The sequence below is a fragment of the Salmo salar genome, chromosome ssa03 (assembly GCF_905237065.1).
Source record: "Salmo salar chromosome ssa03, Ssal_v3.1, whole genome shotgun sequence".
Lineage (NCBI taxonomy): Eukaryota > Metazoa > Chordata > Actinopteri > Salmoniformes > Salmonidae > Salmo > Salmo salar.
In genome coordinates, this window is record NC_059444.1 from 2,394,715 (window position 1) to 2,415,933 (window position 21,219).

The 21,219-nt window shown below is 43.2% G+C and overlaps 1 protein-coding gene across 4 annotated transcripts in view; it reads right to left on the reverse strand.

Moving 5' to 3' along the window:
- Window positions 1-4,460: 4,460 nt before the first annotated feature.
- Window positions 4,461-21,219, reverse strand: part of LOC106596213 (macrophage mannose receptor 1) — a 56,963-nt gene continuing 40,204 nt past the window's right edge. The window contains exons 17-32 of one of the 4 annotated variants that reach the window (XM_045714386.1): window positions 20,843-21,006; window positions 20,082-20,146; window positions 18,064-18,158; window positions 17,686-17,828; window positions 17,364-17,472; window positions 16,926-17,053; window positions 14,866-14,910; window positions 11,437-11,472; window positions 11,154-11,247; window positions 10,764-10,996; window positions 9,923-10,088; window positions 7,862-8,032; window positions 7,166-7,282; window positions 5,905-6,069; window positions 5,514-5,531; window positions 4,462-5,006 (exon numbers count right to left, since the gene is read on the reverse strand). In XM_045714386.1, the coding sequence (XP_045570342.1) occupies window positions 4,732-5,006; window positions 5,514-5,531; window positions 5,905-6,069; window positions 7,166-7,282; window positions 7,862-8,032; window positions 9,923-10,088; window positions 10,764-10,996; window positions 11,154-11,247; window positions 11,437-11,472; window positions 14,866-14,910; window positions 16,926-17,053; window positions 17,364-17,472; window positions 17,686-17,828; window positions 18,064-18,158; window positions 20,082-20,146; window positions 20,843-21,006 (2,024 nt within the window). In that variant the 3' untranslated portion in view covers window positions 4,462-4,731. Of the gene's footprint in view, window positions 5,007-5,513; window positions 5,541-5,904; window positions 6,070-7,165; window positions 7,283-7,861; window positions 8,033-9,922; window positions 10,089-10,763; window positions 10,997-11,153; window positions 11,248-11,436; window positions 11,473-14,865; window positions 14,911-16,925; window positions 17,054-17,363; window positions 17,473-17,685; window positions 17,829-18,063; window positions 18,159-20,081; window positions 20,147-20,842; window positions 21,007-21,219 lie in introns of all 4 variants that reach the window. The other 3 variants (XM_045714385.1, XM_045714388.1, XM_045714387.1) reach the window with 3 other exon arrangements.

Genomic DNA, 21,219 nt, shown 5'->3' on the forward strand with positions numbered 1-21,219 from the left:
CCAGCAAACACACAGTTTCATGACCTAAACTGCATTAATACTCACAGTAATCATTCACTAAACAGGATACAAACAAACTACAGTTTAACTTGAAACGTGTTACATTTTAATAGAATCCATATCAGATTGAAGCAGAAGTGCATTGAACTGGGCCTGGCAGAATGTTCAACTCGTAGTAAACAGCTGATCTTACTGTAGAGATGGGGAGACCATACTATAACATACTGGACAATATCAATGTTCAGATGACAGCCAGGTTTGGACAATATCAATGTTCAGATGACAGCCAAGTTTGGACAATATCAATGTTCAGATGACAGCCAGGTTTGGACAATATCAATGTTCAGATGACAGCCAGGTTTGGACAATATCAATGTTCAGATGACAGCCAGGTTTGGACAATATCAATGTTCAGATGACAGCCAGGTTTGGACAATATCAATGTTCAGATGACAGCCAGGTTTGGACAATATCAATGTTCAGATGACAGCCAGGTTTGGACAATATCAATGTTCAGATGACAGCCAGGTTTGGACAATATCAATGTTCAGATGACAGCCAGGTTTGGACAATATCAATGTTCAGATGACAGCCAGGTTTGGACAATATCAATGTTCAGATGACAGCCAGGTTTGGACAATATCAATGTTCAGATGACAGCCAGGTTTGGACAATATCAATGTTCAGATGACAGCCAGGTTTGGACAATATCAATGTTCAGATGACAGCCAGGTTTGGACAATATCAATGTTCAGATGACAGCCAGGTTTGGACAATATCAATGTTCAGATGACAGCCAGGTTTGGACAATATCAATGTTCAGATGACAGCCAGGTTTGGACAATATCAATGTTCAGATGACAGCCAGGTTTGGACAATATCAATGTTCAGATGACAGCCAGGTTTGGACAATATCAATGTTCAGATGACAGCCAGGTTTGGACAATATCAATGTTCAGATGACAGCCAGGTTTGGACAATATCAATGTTCAGATGACAGCCAGGTTTGGACAATATCAATGTTCAGATGACAGCCAGGTTTGGACAATATCAATGTTCAGATGACAGCCAGGTTTGGACAATATCAATGTTCAGATGACAGCCAGGTTTGGACAATATCAATGTTCAGATGACAGCCAGGTTTGGACAATATCAATGTTCAGATGACAGCCAGGTTTGGACAATATCAATGTTCAGATGACAGCCAGGTTTGGACAATATCAATGTTCAGATGACAGCCAGGTTTGGACAATATCAATGTTCAGATGACAGCCAGGTTTGGACAATATCAATGTTCAGATGACAGCCAGGTTTGGACAATATCAATGTTCAGATGACAGCCAGGTTTGGACAATATCAATGTTCAGATGACAGCCAGGTTTGGACAATATCAATGTTCAGATGACAGCCAGGTTTGGACAATATCAATGTTCAGATGACAGCCAGGTTTGGACAATATCAATGTTCAGATGACAGCCAGGTTTGGACAATATCAATGTTCAGATGACAGCCAGGTTTGGACAATATCAATGTTCAGATGACAGCCAGGTTTGGACAATATCAATGTTCAGATGACAGCCAGGTTTGGACAATATCAATGTTCAGATGACAGCCAGGTTTGGACAATATCAATGTTCAGATGACAGCCAGGTTTGGACAATATCAATGTTCAGATGACAGCCAGGTTTGGACAATATCAATGTTCAGATGACAGCCAGGTTTGGACAATATCAATGTTCAGATGACAGCCAGGTTTGGACAATATCAATGTTCAGATGACAGCCAGGTTTGGACAATATCAATGTTCAGATGACAGCCAGGTTTGGACAATATCAATGTTCAGATGACAGCCAGGTTTGGACAATATCAATGTTCAGATGACAGCCAGGTTTGGACAATATCAATGTTCAGATGACAGCCAGGTTTGGACAATATCAATGTTCAGATGACAGCCAGGTTTGGACAATATCAATGTTCAGATGACAGCCAGGTTTGGACAATATCAATGTTCAGATGACAGCCAGGTTTGGACAATATCAATGTTCAGATGACAGCCAGGTTTGGACAATATCAATGTTCAGATGACAGCCAGGTTTGGACAATATCAATGTTCAGATGACAGCCAGGTTTGGACAATATCAATGTTCAGATGACAGCCAGGTTTGGACAATATCAATGTTCAGATGACAGCCAGGTTTGGACAATATCAATGTTCAGATGACAGCCAGGTTTGGACAATATCAATGTTCAGATGACAGCCAGGTTTGGACAATATCAATGTTCAGATGACAGCCAGGTTTGGACAATATCAATGTTCAGATGACAGCCAGGTTTGGACAATATCAATGTTCAGATGACAGCCAGGTTTGGACAATATCAATGTTCAGATGACAGCCAGGTTTGGACAATATCAATGTTCAGATGACAGCCAGGTTTGGACAATATCAATGTTCAGATGACAGCCAGGTTTGGACAATATCAATGTTCAGATGACAGCCAGGTTTGGCTAATATCAATGTTCAGATGACAGCCAGGTTTGTACAATATCAATGTTCAGATGACAGCCAGGTTTGGACAATATCAATGTTCAGATGACAGCCAGGTTTGGCTAATATCAATGTTCAGATGACAGCCAGGTTTGTACAATATCAATGTTCAGATGACAGCCAGGTTTGGACAATATCAATGTTCAGATGACAGCCAGGTTTGGACAATATCAATGTTCAGATGACAGCCAGGTTTGGACAATATCAATGTTCAGATGACAGCCAGGTTTGGACAATATCAATGTTCAGATGACAGCCAGGTTTGGACAATATCAATGTTCAGATGACAGCCAGGTTTGGACAATATCAATGTTCAGATGACATCCAGGTTTGGACAATATCAATGTTCAGATGACAGCCAGGTTTGGACAATATCAATGTTCAGATGACAGCCAGGTTTGGACAATATCAATGTTCAGATGACAGCCAGGTTTGGACAATATCAATGTTCAGATGACAGCCAGGTTTGGACAATATCAATGTTCAGATGACAGCCAGGTTTGGACAATATCAATGTTCAGATGACAGCCAGGTTTGGACAATATCAATGTTCAGATGACGGCCAGGTTTGGACAATATCAATGTTCAGATGACAGCCAGGTTTGGACAATATCAATGTTCAGATGACAGCCAGGTTTGGACAATATCAATGTTCAGATGACAGCCAGGTTTGGACAATATCAATGTTCAGATGACAGCCAGGTTTGGACAATATCAATGTTCAGATGACAGCCAGGTTTGGACAATATCAATGTTCAGATGACAGCCAGGTTTGGACAATATCAATGTTCAGATGACAGCCAGGTTTGGACAATATCAATGTTCAGATGACAGCCAGGTTTGGACAATATCAATGTTCAGATGACAGCCAGGTTTGGACAATATCAATGTTCAGATGACAGCCAGGTTTGGACAATATCAATGTTCAGATGACAGCCAGGTTTGGACAATATCAATGTTCAGATGACAGCCAGGTTTGGACAATATCAATGTTCAGATGACAGCCAGGTTTGGACAATATCAATGTTCAGATGACAGCCAGGTTTGGACAATATCAATGTTCAGATGACAGCCAGGTTTGGACAATATCAATGTTCAGATGACAGCCAGGTTTGGACAATATCAATGTTCAGATGACAGCCAGGTTTGGACAATATCAATGTTCAGATGACAGCCAGGTTTGGACAATATCAATGTTCAGATGACAGCCAGGTTTGGACAATATCAATGTTCAGATGACAGCCAGGTTTGGACAATATCAATGTTCAGATGACAGCCAGGTTTGGACAATATCAATGTTCAGATGACAGCCAGGTTTGGACAATATCAATGTTCAGATGACAGCCAGGTTTGGACAATATCAATGTTCAGATGACAGCCAGGTTTGGACAATATCAATGTTCAGATGACAGCCAGGTTTGGACAATATCAATGTTCAGATGACAGCCAGGTTTGACCACCTTCCTCGGCTTATTATTATTATTTTTAAATGTCGAAAAAGTTTGACATCAGTAAACGAGAGCCTGTCAAAATATACCAAGATTTCATCACACTTAAAGGGATACTTAGGTATTTTGGCAATGAGGCCCTTTATCTACTGACCCAGAGTCAGATGAGGTCCTTTATCTACTGACCCAGAGTCAGATGAGGCCCTTTATCTACTGACCCAGAGTCAGATGAGGCCCTTTATCTACTGACCCAGAGTCAGATGAGGTCCTTTATCTACTGACCCAGAGTCAGATGAGGTCCTTTATCTACTGACCCAGAGTCAGATGAGGTCCTTTATCTACTGACCCAGAGTCAGATGAGGCCCTTTATCTACTGACCCAGAGTCCCGTGCATACAATTGTAATGTCTCTGCATGCAGTTTGAAGGAAGTTGCTAACTAGCGCTAGCGCAATGACTGGAAGTCTATGGGTATCTGCTAGCATGCAATAGCGCAATGACTTTAAAAATAAAGTAAAACTATGTTTGATGTCTTCTGTGCCCATATGAATAAGCCCTATGATGTAACTGGAATGATGAGATCGATGTTCTTCTTCTATGTTTTTGTTTTATTATTTTACTGCCATACTGTGTTGGATCTTGTCTAGCCATCTTGTCGCCAGAGTACCACAATGGAAATAAGTCCCAGACTTTATTTTAACCTTACTCCCCCCTTGACTCCCCCTTTGACTCCCCCCAATCACAAAGTGATCATTGGCTGAGCCTCCATATGGTTGACCAGCTGGCTAGTGTCCACCATGCTGGGGTCGACCTCGGTGATGGGCTCCGTGTAGAGGGGGTTGTCGAAGGTACTCCGGCCTGCGCTGAAGTCCAGGGGGTTGGTGAAGGAGGGCAGGGGACGGCCGATCTTCTTGTAGAGCATTAAGGCTGTGAGGCCCATCAGACACATGGTAGCCAATACCACCACCACTGCCAGGCCTGAATACACACGCCTGTGACCTCCCTTCAGAGACACTGCAGGATCACAGGAATACATATTACAGTACAGAGTGGTTAATTGACCGAGTGGTTAATTGACCGAGTGGTTAATCGACAGAGTGGTCAATCGACAGAGTGGTCAATCGACAGAGTGGTCAATCGACAGAGTGGTCAATCGACAGAGTGGTCAATCGACAATGTGGTCAATCGACAATGTGGTCAATTGACAGAGTGGTTAATTGACAGAGTAGTTAATTGACAGAGTGGTTAATTGACAGAGTGGTTAATTGACAGAGTGGTTAATTGACAGAGTGGTTAGTTGACAGAGTGGTTAATTGACAGAGTGGTTAATTGACAGAGTGGTTAATTGACAGAGTGGTTAGTTGACAGAGTGGTTAATTGACAGAGTGGTAATGGACTGATCATTCATGGACTGATCATTCATTGACTGATTGATTGATTAGTTGATTGAAGGATGGATGATGGGTTGACGGATGGATGGGTGGGTTGGTTGATTGATCGGCTCATTCATTCATGACTCACCATGTGTTGGTGGTGTTTCTGGTAGAACTGGAGGTGGAACAGAGAGGATTATTAACAAGGTATTATTAAGAGGTCTAACACTGTCTATTTATTTGTTTATTTCACCTTTATTTAACCAGGTAAACTATCTATCTATCTACTGTCTATTATCCTAATTGCTCAAATAATTCTTCATCACGGCCTTCATTTCCTATAGTTCTATTGACATTCATTTGTGCACTACACTATGGAGTGAGAAAGAAAGTTGTGTGGATATTGTAATAGATACATGGTGCTCCCCTCTCACCCTCGTCTTTCCTACAGATGTATGGTCAGTCTCACCCTCGTCTTTCCTACAGATGTATGGTCAGTCTCACCCTTGTCTTTCTTACAGATGTACGGTCTGTCTCACCTTTGGGCTTCTTACAGATGTATGGTTTATCAGCCCAACTGGAGGCAGTGCTCCAGGTCCCATCGGAGGATTGTATATATCCATAGTCATAGGGAGAGCCTTGGGGCTGTCCTTCTGCCCAGTTAATGTAGTCCAGCACTGTTTGGTCCAGCCACTTCCACTGACCTGCAACAGGGTCTATTGTTAGTCATGTAGTTACCTACACTCTTACAGAAAAAGGTTCTTTCTAGAACCTAAATGAGCTATTCGGCTGTTACCAGGGTTTTCCCATGGTGACGGCCGAAGAACCATTTTGGAACCTTTTTATTATAAAAGTGTAGGTGTGTTTTGTACAGGCCTATCTAGAAGAATTGGTAGTTACCTAGGTGTGTTTTGAACAGGCCTATGTAGAAAGAATGGTAGTTACCAATGTGTGTTTTGAACAGGTCTATCCAGAAGGATTGGTAGTTACCTAGGTGTGTTTTGAACAGGCCTATCCAGAAGGATTGGTAGTTACCTAGGTGTGTTTTGTACAGGCCTATCTAGAAGGATTGGTAGTTACCTAGGTGTGTTTTGTACAGGCCTATCTAGAAGGATTGGTAGTTACCTAGGTGTATTTTGTACAGGCCTATCTAGAAGGATTGGTAGTTACCTAGGTGTGTTTTGAACAGGCCTATCTAGAAGGACTGGTAGTTACCTAGGTGTGTTTTGTACAGGCCTATCTAGAAGGATTGGTAGTTACCTAGGTGTGTTTTGTACAGGCCTATCTAGAAGGATTGGTAGTTACCTAGGTGTGTTTTGAACAGGCCTATCCAGAAGGATTGGTAGTTACCTAGGTGTGTTTTGAACAGGCCTATCCAGAAGGATTGGTAGTTACCTAGGTGTGTTTTGAACAGGCCTATCTAGAAGGATTGGTAGTTACCTAGGTGTGTTTTGTACAGGCCTATCTAGAAGGATTGGTAGTTACCTAGGTGTGTTTTGAACAGGCCTATCTAGAAGGATTGGTAGTTACCTAGGTGTGTTTTGAACAGGCCTATCTAGAAGGATTGGTAGTTACCTAGGTGTGTTTTGAACAGGCCTATCCAGAAGGATTGGTACTTACCTAGGTGTGTTTTGAACAGGCCTATCCAGAAGGATTGGTAGTTACCTAGGTGTGTTTTGTACAGGCCTATCTAGAAGGATTGGTAGTTACCTAGGTGTGTTTTGAACAGGCCTATCCAGAAGGATTGGTAGTTACCTAGGTGTGTTTTGAACAGGCCTATCCAGAAGGATTGGTAGTTACCTAGGTGTGTTTTGAACAGGCCTATCCAGAAGGAAGAGTAGCTGTCTTTCAGAAACTCCAGGTTGCTCTTTATGAAGTGGAGTTCGGCAGGATCCTCGATGCTCACCAGAGACGCCCCTTCACACACAATATTCGTATTAATGCTTCTCCAATTACTTTCTTTACGGTTTGTTCTGTCCAAAGAAGTGCAGAGTTCATGGAATACTGGATCCCAATTCCAGTTGTCTCCTTTTCTCCCTGAAGCGTTCACCATCTCACTCCACGCCAGGATGTAAAAGCATTAGATAGGTGTAACAGTCTGTGTCCTAAAGCATTAGATAGGTGGGACACACACTGAAACACCTTTCTTCCACCAATCCAGTCAACCAGTACACACTTGGAGGAGAAGGGTTAGAGAATGGGATATGGGCCCCGTCCAAAATTGCTCCATTTTATAACGGTACCCCGCATAGGGCCTTGATCAAAAGTAGTGCACTATGTAGGGAATAGTGAAGGGGCCACTAAGTACTATGCCCTTGGATCTAAGATGAAACTTGCTATCAAATCTGGCATTTTGAACCCTGAAGAGTTCTGAATGAAATGTGTTACATGGCCTCACGTCTCGTCTCTCTCCTGCCAAGTCAACTTATCAGAAATCACGGGTATTCAATTGGGCGGCTTTTTTTGACACACCCTTGGTTTTGAGGCTCCTCCTACCTTTGCGTACACAGCTGGTGGAGGCGTCGGACCACTCAATGTCGTTAATGATGAAGCTGTAGCAGTGCCCTCGGAAAGGCAACCAGGACCAGGGGCTGTTCCTACCACTGATATCCTCCTCCTCCTGGACACATACCCCGGGGTACTGGGGCGGGGCCGTGGGCGGGACGGCTATGGGGGGAACCAACCAATAGGATTACAGCACTGCACAGGGATCCACCAATAGGATCTCCTCTCTGGAAGAAACTAGTGTATGGGATTACGGCGCTGAATAGTGACCTACAAATAGGATCCGTCCCTCCCTGCTGCTTTCACACACTGGGGTAGGTGACTGTCTCACCTGGTGACTACTAACAGACTGGGGTAGGTGACTGTCTCACCTGGTGACTACTAACACACTGGGGTAGGTGACTGTCTCACCTGGGGACTACTAACACACTGGGGTAGGAGACTGTCTCACCTGGTGACTACTAACACACTGGGGTAGGTACCTGTCTCACCTGGTGACTACTAACACACTGGGGTAGGTACCTGTCTCACCTGGTGACTACTAACACACTGGGGTAGGTACCTGTCTCACCTGGTGACTACTAACACACTGGGGTAGGTACCTGTCTCACCTGGTGACTACTAACACACTGGGGTAGGTACCTGTCTCACCTGGGGACTACTAACACACTGGGGTAGGTACCTGTCTCACCTGGTGACTACTAACACACTGGGGTAGGTACCTGTCTCACCTGGAGACTACTAACACACTGGGGTAGGTACCTGTCTCACCTGGTGACTACTAACACACTGGGGTAGGTACCTGTCTCACCTGGTGACTACTAACACACTGGGGTAGGTACCTGTCTCACCTGGAGACTACTAACACACTGGGGTAGGTACCTGTCTCACCTGGAGACTACTAACACACTGGGGTAGGTGACTGTCTCACCTGGTGACTACTAACACACTGGGGTAGGTACCTGTCTCACCTGGTGACTACTAACACACTGGGGTAGGTACCTGTCTCACCTGGAGACTACTAACACACTGGGGTAGGTACCTGTCTCACCTGGGGACTACTAACACACTGGGGTAGGTACCTGTCTCACCTGGTGACTACTAACACACTGGGGTAGGTGCCTGTCTCACCTGGGGACTACTAACACACTGGGGTAGGTACCTGTCTCACCTGGGGACTACTAACACACTGGGGTACGAGACTGTCTCACCTGGTGACTACTAACACACTGGGGTAGGTACCTGTCTCACCTGGTGACTACTAACACACTGGGGTAGGTGCCTGTCTCACCTGGTGACTACTAACACACTGGGGTAGGTGCCTGTCTCACCTGGTGACTACTAACACACTGGGGTACGGTACCTGTCTCACCTGGTGACTACTAACACACTGGGGTAGGTGCCTGTCTCACCTGGTGACTACTAACACACTGGGGTAGGTGCCTGTCTCACCTGGTGACTACTAACACACTGGGGTAGGTGCCTGTCTCACCTGGTGACTACTAACACACTGGGGTAGGTACCTGTCTCACCTGGAGACTACTAACACACTGGGGTAGGTACCTGTCTCACCTGGTGACTACTAACACACTGGGGTAGGTACCTGTCTCACCTGGTGACTACTAACACACTGGGGTAGTTGCCTGTCTCACCTGGTGACTACTAACACACTGGGGTAGGTGCCTGTCTCACCTGGGGACTACTAACACACTGGGGTAGGTACCTGTCTCACCTGGAGACTACTAACACACTGGGGTAGGTACCTGTCTCACCTGGTGACTACTAACACACTGGGGTAGGTACCTGTCTCACCTGGTGACTACTAACACACTGGGGTAGGTACCTGTCTCACCTGGTGACTACTAACACACTGGGGTAGGTACCTGTCTCACCTGGAGACTACTAACACACTGGGGTAGGTACCTGTCTCACCTGGTGACTACTAACACACTGGGGTAGGTACCTGTCTCACCTGGTGACTACTAACACACTGGGGTAGGTACCTGTCTCACCTGGGAACTACTAACACACTGGGGTAGGTTCCTGTCTCACCTGTGGACTGCTTGCACACACTGGGGTAGGGGTGGTTACAAAGGGCTGTCTTCCAGGTGCCTTCCACATCCAGGTAGACACAGGGCCGGTCTCTGCTGGGTTCGCCTGGGGCCCACCGGGCCAGGCTTAAGGGCCAGCCGTCCATCCACCTGAAGAAGCCTTGTGTCTGAAAAGACAAACCACTACAGCTGTAAGTCAGTTGGTAGAGCATGGCGCTTCCAACTTCACTATCATGGGTTTGATTCCTGCTGGCGCCACCCATACCAAAATATATTCACGCATGACTGTAAGTCACGTTGGGATAAAAACATGTTATATTACAGTACACTAGCCTTTCCTGACAATCTGAACACCATGTTATATTACAGTACACTCGCCTTTCCTGACAATCTGAACACCTAGTCTTTATCTCAGAGGAACACCGTTTTGTGGTGCTGTAGACGGCCCTGTGGTTGAAACCCACCCGTATCCCTTACAGCAGTCCCGTGACTTCTTCCCGTACACCCAGCACATTCCAAAGCCATCTGGCTCCTACAGATAACCATTAACTTCTATTAATTTTATTTATGAAGCCCTTCTTACATCAGCTGATGTCACAAAGTGCTGTACAGAAACCCAGCCTAAAACCCCAAACAGCAAGCAATGCAGATGTAGAAGCACCTTGTTACTTCTGATGTAACAACCATTCTCTATCACCCCTCAGATACTATAGTATTACTTCTGATCCATCATGTCTCTAGTATAGCAGTGTTCAAAGTTTCACCCAGAATCCAACAGTACCAATAACCTGCCTAATCTGATGAGGAGTCTGTGGCACCTGAAGATACAGCTTGTACTGTACCTCATTCCTATTGAGTCCAATCCACAGTGGTGTCTGCAGCTTCAGAGCCTGCAGCTCCAGGTAGGCTGCTGACAGTTCATCCAGGGTGCTAGCCAGCTGGCCCTCCTCAGCCTCACACTGCATCCGGGCTTCGGGCCATGTACAGTTCTGGGGCAGCACCTTGTAAGAGTCGTTGGCCAGCTTCACCCAGCCTCTAGGTAACACTGTCGGGGCCGGGACTGGGATCCCTGAGTCTAGGAAAGCAGAGCAACACTTAGTCACATTACAAATCAGAGGGCTGAGGATGGAGACGAGAAGAAGGATGAAGAAGAGGATGAAGAGGAGGAGAGAGAAAGAAGAGGAGATGGAGGAGAAAGAAAGAAGAGGAAGTAGAAGAATGTCTTTGCTCACCAACTTTGCGCTGACAGATGAAGCCGTATGTGTCGCTGCAGGACCTGGTTTCCCATTTTCCCAAGATGGAGGAGGAACTGGCCATCACAACACACTGTGGGACAAAGATTATCAATAATGGACAACATTCACAGTCACAGACTTAATTCTGTCATATAGTAGAGCTTTGAGCAAAATGTAAGGCTAACACTTTAAATAATACATTTTTAATATATTATTATATCCAATTTATTGTGTGTATTTCTCATTTTGAATTGTCATAGTTTGTTTAAATGGATCTTACCTGACTAGCCCGAGAGGAAAGCATATCCATGTACCTCTACAATTAGAAAACCAAATGGTATTTATTAAGACATTGTTCTAGAGATAGAAAAAGCTAAGTAAACGACAGGGATTTATTCAATGTGTTTCAGTATAATATGTAAACGATGGGGTTTTAGTCAATGTGTTTCAGTATAATATGTAACCGATGGGGATTTAGTCAATGTGTTTCAGTATAATATGTAACGATGGGGATTTAGTCAATGTGTTTCAGTATAATATGTAACCGATGGGGATTTAGTCAATGTGTTTCAGTAAAATATGTAACCGACGGGGATTTAGACAATGTGTTTCAGTATAATATGTAAACGATGGGGACTTAGTCAGTGTTTCAGTATAATATGTAACGATGGGGATTTAGTCAATGTGTTTCAGTAAAATATGTAACCGACGGGGATTTAGACAATGTGTTTCAGTATAATATGTAAACGATGGGGATTTAGTCAATGTGTTTCAGCATAATATGTAAACGATGGGGATTTAGTCAGTGTGTTTCAATATAATATGTAAACGATGGGGATTTAGTCAGTGTGTTTCAGTATAATATGTAAACGATGGGGATTTAGTCAGTGTTTCAGTATAATATGTAAACGATGGGGATTTAGTCAATGTGTTTCAGTATAATATGTAAACGATGGGGAATTAGTCAGTGTTTCAGTATAATATGTAACGATGGGGATTTAGTCAATGTGTTTCAGTATAATATGTAAACGATGGGGATTTAGTCAATGTGTTTCAATATAATATGTAAACGATGGGGATTTAGTCAATGTGTTTCAGTATAATATGTAAATGACGGGGATTTAGTCAATGTGTTTCAGTATAATATGTAAACGATGGGGATTTAGTCAATGTGTTTCAGTATAATATGTAAATGACAGGGATTTAGTCAATGTGTTTCAGTATAATATGTAAATGATGGGGATTTAGTCAATGTGTTTCAGTATAATATGTAAACGATGGGGATTTAGTCCATGTGTTTCAGTATAATATGTAAATGATGGGGATTTAGTCAATGTGTTTCAGTATAATATGTAAACGATGGGGATTTAGTCAATGTGTTTCAGTCTAATATGTATCTAAACATATGTACAGTAGGCCTGTCGGTGGGTGTTTGTGGATATCTGTGTTTGTGTATAAATGTGTGTATACAATATGTGTAAAATACAGTCGCTAGTGAAAGTCTTCCCCTTGCACAGTCTTCACATTTTGCTCGCTTAAAATTACATCTAAAAGAGATTAAGTTAGATTTAAAGTTTTTTTTAAATGATTGACAATTTTCCACATTACATTACTATTAAATAGAAAATGAGGATGTCTTGACTGCGTACGTCTTCACCCCCCCAGAGTTCATACTTGGTGGAAGCACCTTTGGCAGCCATTACAGCTGTGGATCATTTTGAATAAGATTCCACCAACTTACCACAACTCTTAGGGTGACATATATCCGTTGTTTTTGTCAAAACTCTTCAAGCACAGTACATTTGGTTGGAAATCTTTGATGGACAGGATTATTCAAACATTGTTTCAGTTTTTTTAGCAGATTAAAGTCAGAACTGAGACTGAACCATTCAGGAGCACTCAACACCTATTGGAAAGCCATTCTGGCGTGTCTTTGGCATTCAAATGTGTGCAATTAGGCTATCTTGTCCCTGGGACAGTCCCAGGGTTTCTTGTCCCTGGGACAGTCCCAGGGTTTCTTGTCCCTGGGATAGTCCCAGGCTTTCTTGTCCCTGGGATAGTCCCAGGCTTTCTTGTCCCTGGGATAGTCCCAGGCTTTCTTGTCCCTGGGATAGTCCCAGGCTTTCTTGTCCCTGGGATAGTCCCAGGCTTTCTTGTCCCTGGGATAGTCCCAGGCTTTCTTGTCCCTGGGATAGTCCCAGGCTTTCTTGTCCCTGGGATAGTCCCAGGCTTTCTTGTCCCTGGGATAGTCCCAGGCTTTCTTGTCCCTGGGATAGTCCCAGGGTTTCTTGTCCCTGGGATAGTCCCAGGGTTTCTTGTCCCTGGGATAGTCCCAGGCTTTCTTGTCCCTGGGATAGTCCCAGGCTTTCTTGTCCCTGGGATAGTCCCAGGGTTTCTTGTCCCTGGGATAGTCCCAGGCTTTCTTGTCCCTGGGATAGTCCCAGGGTTTCTTGTCCCTGGGATAGTCCCAGGGTTTCTTGTCCCTGGGATAGTAACAGGGTTTCTTGTCCCTGGGATAGTCCCAGGGTTTCTTGTCCCTGGGATAGTCCCAGGGTTTCTTGTCCCTGGGATAGTCCCAGGGTTTCTTGTCCCTGGGATAGTCCCAGGGTTTCTTGTCCCTGGGATAGTACCAGGGTTTCTTGTCCCTGGGATAGTACCAGGGTTTCTTGTCCATGGATAGTCCCAGGGTTTCTTGTCCCTGGGATAGTCCCAGGGTTTCTTGTCCCTGGGATAGTCCCAGGGTTTCTTGTCCCTGGGATAGTCCCAGGGTTTCTTGTCCCTGGGATAGTCCCAGGGTTTCTTGTCCCAGGGATAGTCCCAGGGTTAGGGTTTCTTGTCCATGGGATAGTCCCAGGGTTTCTTGTCCCTGGGATAGTACCAGGGTTTCTTGTCCCTGGGATAGTCCCAGGGTTAGGGTTTCTTGTCCATGGATAGTACCAGGGTTTCTTGTCCCTGGGATAGTCCCAGGGTTTCTTGTCCATGGATAGTCCCAGGGTTTCTTGTCCCTGGGATAGTCCCAGGGTTTCTTGTCCCAGGGATAGTCCCAGGGTTTCTTGTCCCAGGGATAGTCCCAGGGTTTCTTGTCCATGGATAGTACCAGGGTTTCTTGTCCCTGGGATAGTCCCAGGGTTTCTTGTCCATGGATAGTCCCAGGGTTTCTTGTCCCTGGGATAGTCCCAGGGTTTCTTGTCCCAGGGATAGTCCCAGGGTTTTCAGAAGACTGGGGTAAGCTTTCCTTTTCTTTTTACCTGGTCTCTGCTCATGTCATGTCTATTGATCCTGACATCTTCCCCAAAGAGGCTTCCACCAAGTATGAACTCTGGGGCGTTTCCACCAAGTATGAACTCTGGGGCGTTTCCACCAAGTATGAACTCTGGGGCGTTTCCACCAAGTATGAACTCTGGGGCGTTTCCACCAAGTATGAACTCTGGGGCGTTTCCACCAAATATGAACTCTGGGGTGTGAAGACATACACAATCAATACATCTTTATTTTTTTATTTTATTTTATTTTATTAATAAATAAAATCTCCAACTTTCTTTCACTTTGAATAGGTTTGTGTAGATCTGTAGGAAAAAAACATGTAATTTAATTCCTTTTTCACTTCATTTTAAGGCAGCAAAATGTGAAGATTGCAAAGCGGATGTAGACTTTCACTAGGTCCTGTGTGTGTATGTCTGTGTTTACTTAAAGTTTAAAGGGACTTTACCTGACGATAGTGACGCCGTCGCCATGGGGACATCTGCGACAGTCTCTACAATTGAGAAACAAAATATTATATATTAGGGGTATTTATTAAGAAACATTACTGGTTTAGGGATAAAATTAGCAAATTAAACTCAAAGTAAACTAATACATCATGTCCAGTGTGCCACACAGTGTTCCAGGCTGTAATGTATGTGTATATTATGTCAAATGTTTACTCAATTTTCACCACTAAGCAAATTTAAGGTCTGCTTTGCGCAAACTTGAAAGTTGTGAAAATTATTTGCAACTTCCAGCGCACGTTTACTGTGAACACTGTACCTACTTTAAGTTAGTTTTAACAGTGGACAAGTAGGCTACTGTGGCTATTTGATCATAATGTAGGCCTACCAGAGAGGCTTACCATCAAAAACAATGGAGAAAATGCATCCCGTAACTTTTTAACATGGAAATAGCTGTTCTATCATTCAGTCTACAGTAGCAGCCAATGTGTGGTGTTCAATATAGGCCTACATTCCATGAGACATGCAGGACTTGACATTAACCTGTTCATCCACTTGTCCTTCAGACAAGGTGGTGACTGAATGTGTTGTTTGATGCCAGAAACATCTTACATTATTATTCCCATACAATTATTCCATAGAATCAAACAAATTATTCTACCCTCTGCCTATTGGCTACTTAGCTTATTCAAGACCGTCTCAAAATACAACACCGCCCCTTTAAGACATAAAAAAGCTCTTTACCTGACTGGCTTTTCAAAGATGGCTAGAAATGCACACATTTTGTACTTTTGTAGGAAGAAACCACTGCCCCATTGTTTTTATTTTATTTCACCTTTATTTAACCAGGTCGGCCAGTTGAGAACAAGTTCTCATTTACAACTGCGACCTGACCAAGATAAAGCAAAGCAGTGTGAGCAAAAACAACACAAGGGATAAGTAATCGTACAGTCAATAACACAATAGAAAAATGTGTATACAGTGTGTGCAAATGAAGTAAGGAGGTAAGGCAATAAATAGGCCAATAGTGGCGAAGTAATTATAATTTAGCAGATTTACACTGGAGTGATATATGCAGATGAGGATGTGCAAGTAGTGACACTGGTGTGTAAAAGAGCAGGAAAACAAAACAAATATGGGGATGAGGTAGGTAGTTGGTTGGATGGGCTATTTACAGATGGACTATGTACAGCTGCAGCGATCGGTAAGCTGCTCTGACAGCTGACGCTTAAAGTTAGTGAGGGAGATATAAGCCTCCAACTTCAGTGATTTTTGCAGTTCGTTCCAATCATTGGCAGCAGAGAACTGGAAGGAAAGGTGGCCGAAGGAGGTGTTAGCTTTAGGGATGACCAGTGAAATATACCTGCTGGAGCGCGTGCTACAGGTGGGTGTTGCTGGGGTGACCAGTGAGCTGAGATAAGGCGGGGCTTTACCTAGCAGAGACTTATAGATGCCCTGGAGCCAGTGGGTTTGGCGACGAATATATAGCGAGGACCAGCCAACGAGAGCATACAGGTCGCAGTGGTGGGTAGTATATGGGGCTTTGGTGACAAATGGTGACCGCTCGTACTGTAGCCTAAACACAGTGAACGGCACATATCCATATATGGCTATTTGCATATAGGCCTACTGCAACTCTGATTGGTCTGTGTAGAGTACAGGCTGAGTCCTGCCTGTCAATAGAATCCTACTCCAATGAGCTCTGCCTACAAGAAAATCTCTTGCACCGTTAGTTTTGCATACTAAGTCTTGCATAGTTCGTTTTGTGTCGGTATTTTACATTAAAATTGGCTAACATTGCGCTGATTCGACTACAATTCCCACAGTAGAGCGAAACACTGTTAACTGAAGAGGAAAACTAGAGAAAGGTGAGTGAAGTTCAATCTCGTGCTTCTCTGCAGTTTAGGCGGGAACATTGATTATGTCTTATGTAAATGTTTTGTTTATGTTTAAATGTGTAAATGTCTACTTGGTCGTCATGCCTACGACCAGCTGTGGTATATTGGCCGTGGAACACAACCCTCGGCCCTCATTGCTTAGGTAAATGTGTGTACATGCGTACCTTCATGAAATCGAAGTTTAAGTATTTGACTGCCTGGCCATCGGTCCAAACAAACGCGTCCCGGTTTAAGTTACTCAGTCCAATCCACAGGTCAGTAGCACCAGAAGTCATCTGGGTCGTCAGAAACACTGCAACCATAGAGATAGATAGAGGACTCATCCTTATATCTGTTCCATTATAGCATCTGTGACAGCATGAGCAGCACCATAGAGATAGATAGAGGACTCATCTTTAGATCTATGTCATTATAGTGTCTGTGACAGCATGAGCAGCTCCATAGAGATAGATAGAGGACTCATCTTTATATCTGTGTCCTTATAGTGACTGTGACAGCATGGGTAGCTCCATAGAGATAGATAGAGGACTCATCTTTATATCTGTGTCATTATAGAGTCTGTGACAGCATGAGCAGCTCCATTGAGGTTAAAATAATCTCACCTTGCTCCCGCCTATTTGTGATGGACGCCAGGTTAGCTCCCATGGATTGGCAGGACGATCTGGCCTCGAGCCAGGTGCTAGGTGACTTGTGTCCAATCAGCATGTAGCACTATAAACAAATCAATAAGCAATTAATCAAGTTGATTGATTATAGGCAAACACATTGAGTTAGACTTCCGTTCTCAAAGCATGTTGTAAAACTGTATCGTCTGTTTATGTGAAAGACATTTAACATATTATTATCACATAATCATGATTATATCACTCCTCCTGTGTAACCTTTGATCTCTGACCTTAGGATCCATTCTCGCCTCTTACTGACCTTAGACTGGTAGAGGATCCATTCCGGGGGGCAGCCTCCTGTGGGGGGGGCAGTAGGGGGCACGGTGCTGTTCACTGGGGGGGAACCACTCCTCTCACAGATGGACCTCATTTCAGTGCCACAGTTATAGTCATGCCAGAAACCTGAACACACAGTTATAGTCATGCCAGAAACCTGAACACACAGTTATAGTCATGCTAGAAACCTGAACACACAGTTATAGTCATGCCAGAAACCTGAACACACAGTTATAGTAGACCTAGTCATGCCATTGAGTTATGTGGTAACCAGCTCCAAGATTCAGAATGAAAATGGAAGTTGAATGGAAGTTCTTATAAGAGAGGAACATTTTTGGGCCTCATCTCATCTTTAGCTCACCATTGTAGCTGGCAACACAGTTCTCATCGTTGTTCTTGAAGTCCGGCTGGTTGTTGTCCCATCTCTGGAATACTACTGGTGAACCGTCCATCCACCTGGACAGAACACAGGACACATTAACTCAGAACACAAGAATTCAAGAACACAGTACACAATAACTCAGAACACAGGAATTCAAGAACACAGAACATGAGAACGCAGAACCCAAAACATAAGATATTGAATATCCCTTTGAGCATGGTGAAGTTATTAATTACACTTTGGATGGTGTACACCCAGTCACTACAAAGATACATGCATCCGTAACTAAGATGCCGGAGAGGAAGGAAACCACTCAGGGAGTTCACCATGAGGCCAATGGAGACATTAAACCAGTGTAATGGCTGTGATAGGAGAACACTTAGAATGGATCAACAATCACAATACTAACCTAAATGATATAATGAAAAGAAGGAAGCCTGTACTGAATAAAAAATAAGGCAACAAGGCACTAAAGTAATTTGGCAATACATTTAACTTTTTGTCCTGAATACAAAGTGTTATGTTTGGGGAAAATCCAATACAACACATCACTGAGTACCACTCTTCATATTTCAATCATAGTGGTGGCTGCATCATGTTATGGATATGCCTGTCATCGTTAAGGACTGGGGAGGTTTTCAGGATAAAAGGAATGGAGCGTAGCATAAGCAAAATCCTAGAGGAAAACCTGGTTCAGTCTGCTTTCCACCAGACACTGGGAGACGAATTCACCTTTCAGCAGAACAACAACCTAAAACACAAGGCCAAATTTACACTGGAGTTGCTTACCAAGAAGACAGCGAATGTTCCTGAGTGGCCGATATTAATTAAAGTTTTGAATTAAATCTACTTGAAAATCTAGGGCAAAACCTGAAAATGGTTGTCTAGCAATGATCAACAACCAATTTGACAGAGCTTGAATAATGTTTTAAAGAATAATGGGCAAATGTTGCAGAATCCAGGTGTGAAAAGCTCTTAGAGAATTACCCAGAAAGACTCACAGCTGTAATCGCTGCCAAGTGTGATTCTAACATGTATTCACTCAGAGGTGTGAATACTTATGTAAATGAGATATGTCTATATTTCATTTTCTATAAATGTGTAAACATTTCTAAAAACAAGTTTGTACTTTGTCATTATGGGGTATTGTGTGTAGATTTGTGAGAGAAAAAATACAATTTAATCCATTTTGAATTCAGGCTGTATCAAAAGAATAAAGAATAAATCAAGAGGTATGAATCCTTTCTGAAGGAACTGTATGTATATGGTAGTGGGGTATCCCTGGAACCTCCTACTGCATTTTTCAACATTTCTGATTAGTCAGGAAGCAATACAAACAACAAATCAAATTATTTTATTTCAATTTTTATATTTTAAGCCATCCTAATTGGGTGGGCCAGTATTCAATCTGGCAGGGCCTCTGCCCAGCCTGGCCTGCCGTGGCTTCTCCTCTGCACGAAACATGGAACACAGAACTCAGAACACAAGAACTCAGAACACACAAGACATAGAACACAGAAAGAACACGGACAATACACAGAAAATATGCTGCGTTCTTGACATGCCGGAATGTTCGGAAATACAACTTCTAAACACGGAGCAATGAGTTGTGTGCATTCACATGCTTTGAACTGACTGAGAACGCCAACTGGCTAATGTCTAAGAAGCTACGTCAACCATGAACAAAAAGCGCAGCCATCACGCTCTCATCCAAATTATAGTGTTAAAAAAAGGTCCAAATAAATTGGGATAAATAATGTTTTGTCAAGTTATGTTCTTGGTAGGTGACGTCAGAGTTCAGCATGTCTGAAAAGTCTCCAATTGGAGGGCCTTTTAAATTGATTTCTCCCAGAAAGGAAACTTGTATTTCAGAGTTTCTAAAATGTCATGAACGCAGCAATAGAACAGCAGTTTGACACCACTAGTTTAGAAGTGATATAAAAAAACGTTTTATTTTTATTTTTTTGATAATCTTATTTTACTCGTTTTATACTCACCCGAAAGAGCGATCAAGATCAACTGTTAGCCCAATGTAATGGATTCCCAAATGCTCTTTATTGATCTGAAAAAAGAGCAATTAACATTAGGGACTAGCTGTCTTGGAGTCAACATGGGCTACCGTCCGTTTCGACACCTTGTAGAGTCCAAGCCCCGACGAATTGAGGGCAAAAGGGGGTGCAACTCAATGTTAGAAAGGTGTTCTTAATGTTGTGTGGATGCAGTGTATATCAGTGGTGGAAAAAGTACCCAATTGTCATTATTGAGTAAAAGTAAAGATACCTTAATATAAAATGAAAGTCACCCAGTAAAATACTACTTGAGTAAAAGTCTAAATGTATGTTTTTAAATATACTTAAGTATCAAAAGTAAATGTAAAATTCCTTATATTAAGCAGAAATTTTGTATTTACGGATAGCCAGGGGCACACTCCAACACTCAGACATAATTTACAAACGAAGCCTTTGTGTTCCGTGAGGCCGTGAGTCCGTCAGATCAGAGGCAGTACGGATTACCAGGGATTGATTAGTGCATGAATTGGACCATTTTCCTGTCCTGCTAAGCATTCAAAATGTTACTTTTGGGTGTCAGGGAAAATGTATGGAGTAAAAAGCACATCGTTTTCTTTAGGAATGTAGTGAAGTAGCAGTACTTAAGTAGTACTTTAAAGTATTTTTACTTAGGTACTATACACCACTGGTGTATATAGCTCTGCCAATGTGTTTGAAGGCAGGACTATAGCGAAACTATAGGTGTTTACCTTTTTCCACAGAAATGTATTTTCTGTTAGTCCGTTGATAACAACAAGGTCCCCATGCCTCTGTTGACAGTAGTGTCTGGCGCCCTCCATGGCCAGCAGTTCAGTATTAAAGAAATATTGAGAGCCTCCAAACTCCAGCCAGCCATCCTCTGTCACATTATACTCTAGACAGGATTAGAAAATACTCAAATAAGTTATCTGCTTGGTCTAGACTAGAGACAAAGCACATAATTCCCCTCTAGAGACCAAGCAGATAAGTCCCCTCTAGAGACCAAGCAGATAAGTCCCCTCTAGAGACCAAGCAGATAAGTCCCCTCTAGAGACCAAGCAGATAAGTCCCCTCTAGAGACCAAGCAGATAAGTCCCCTCTAGAGACC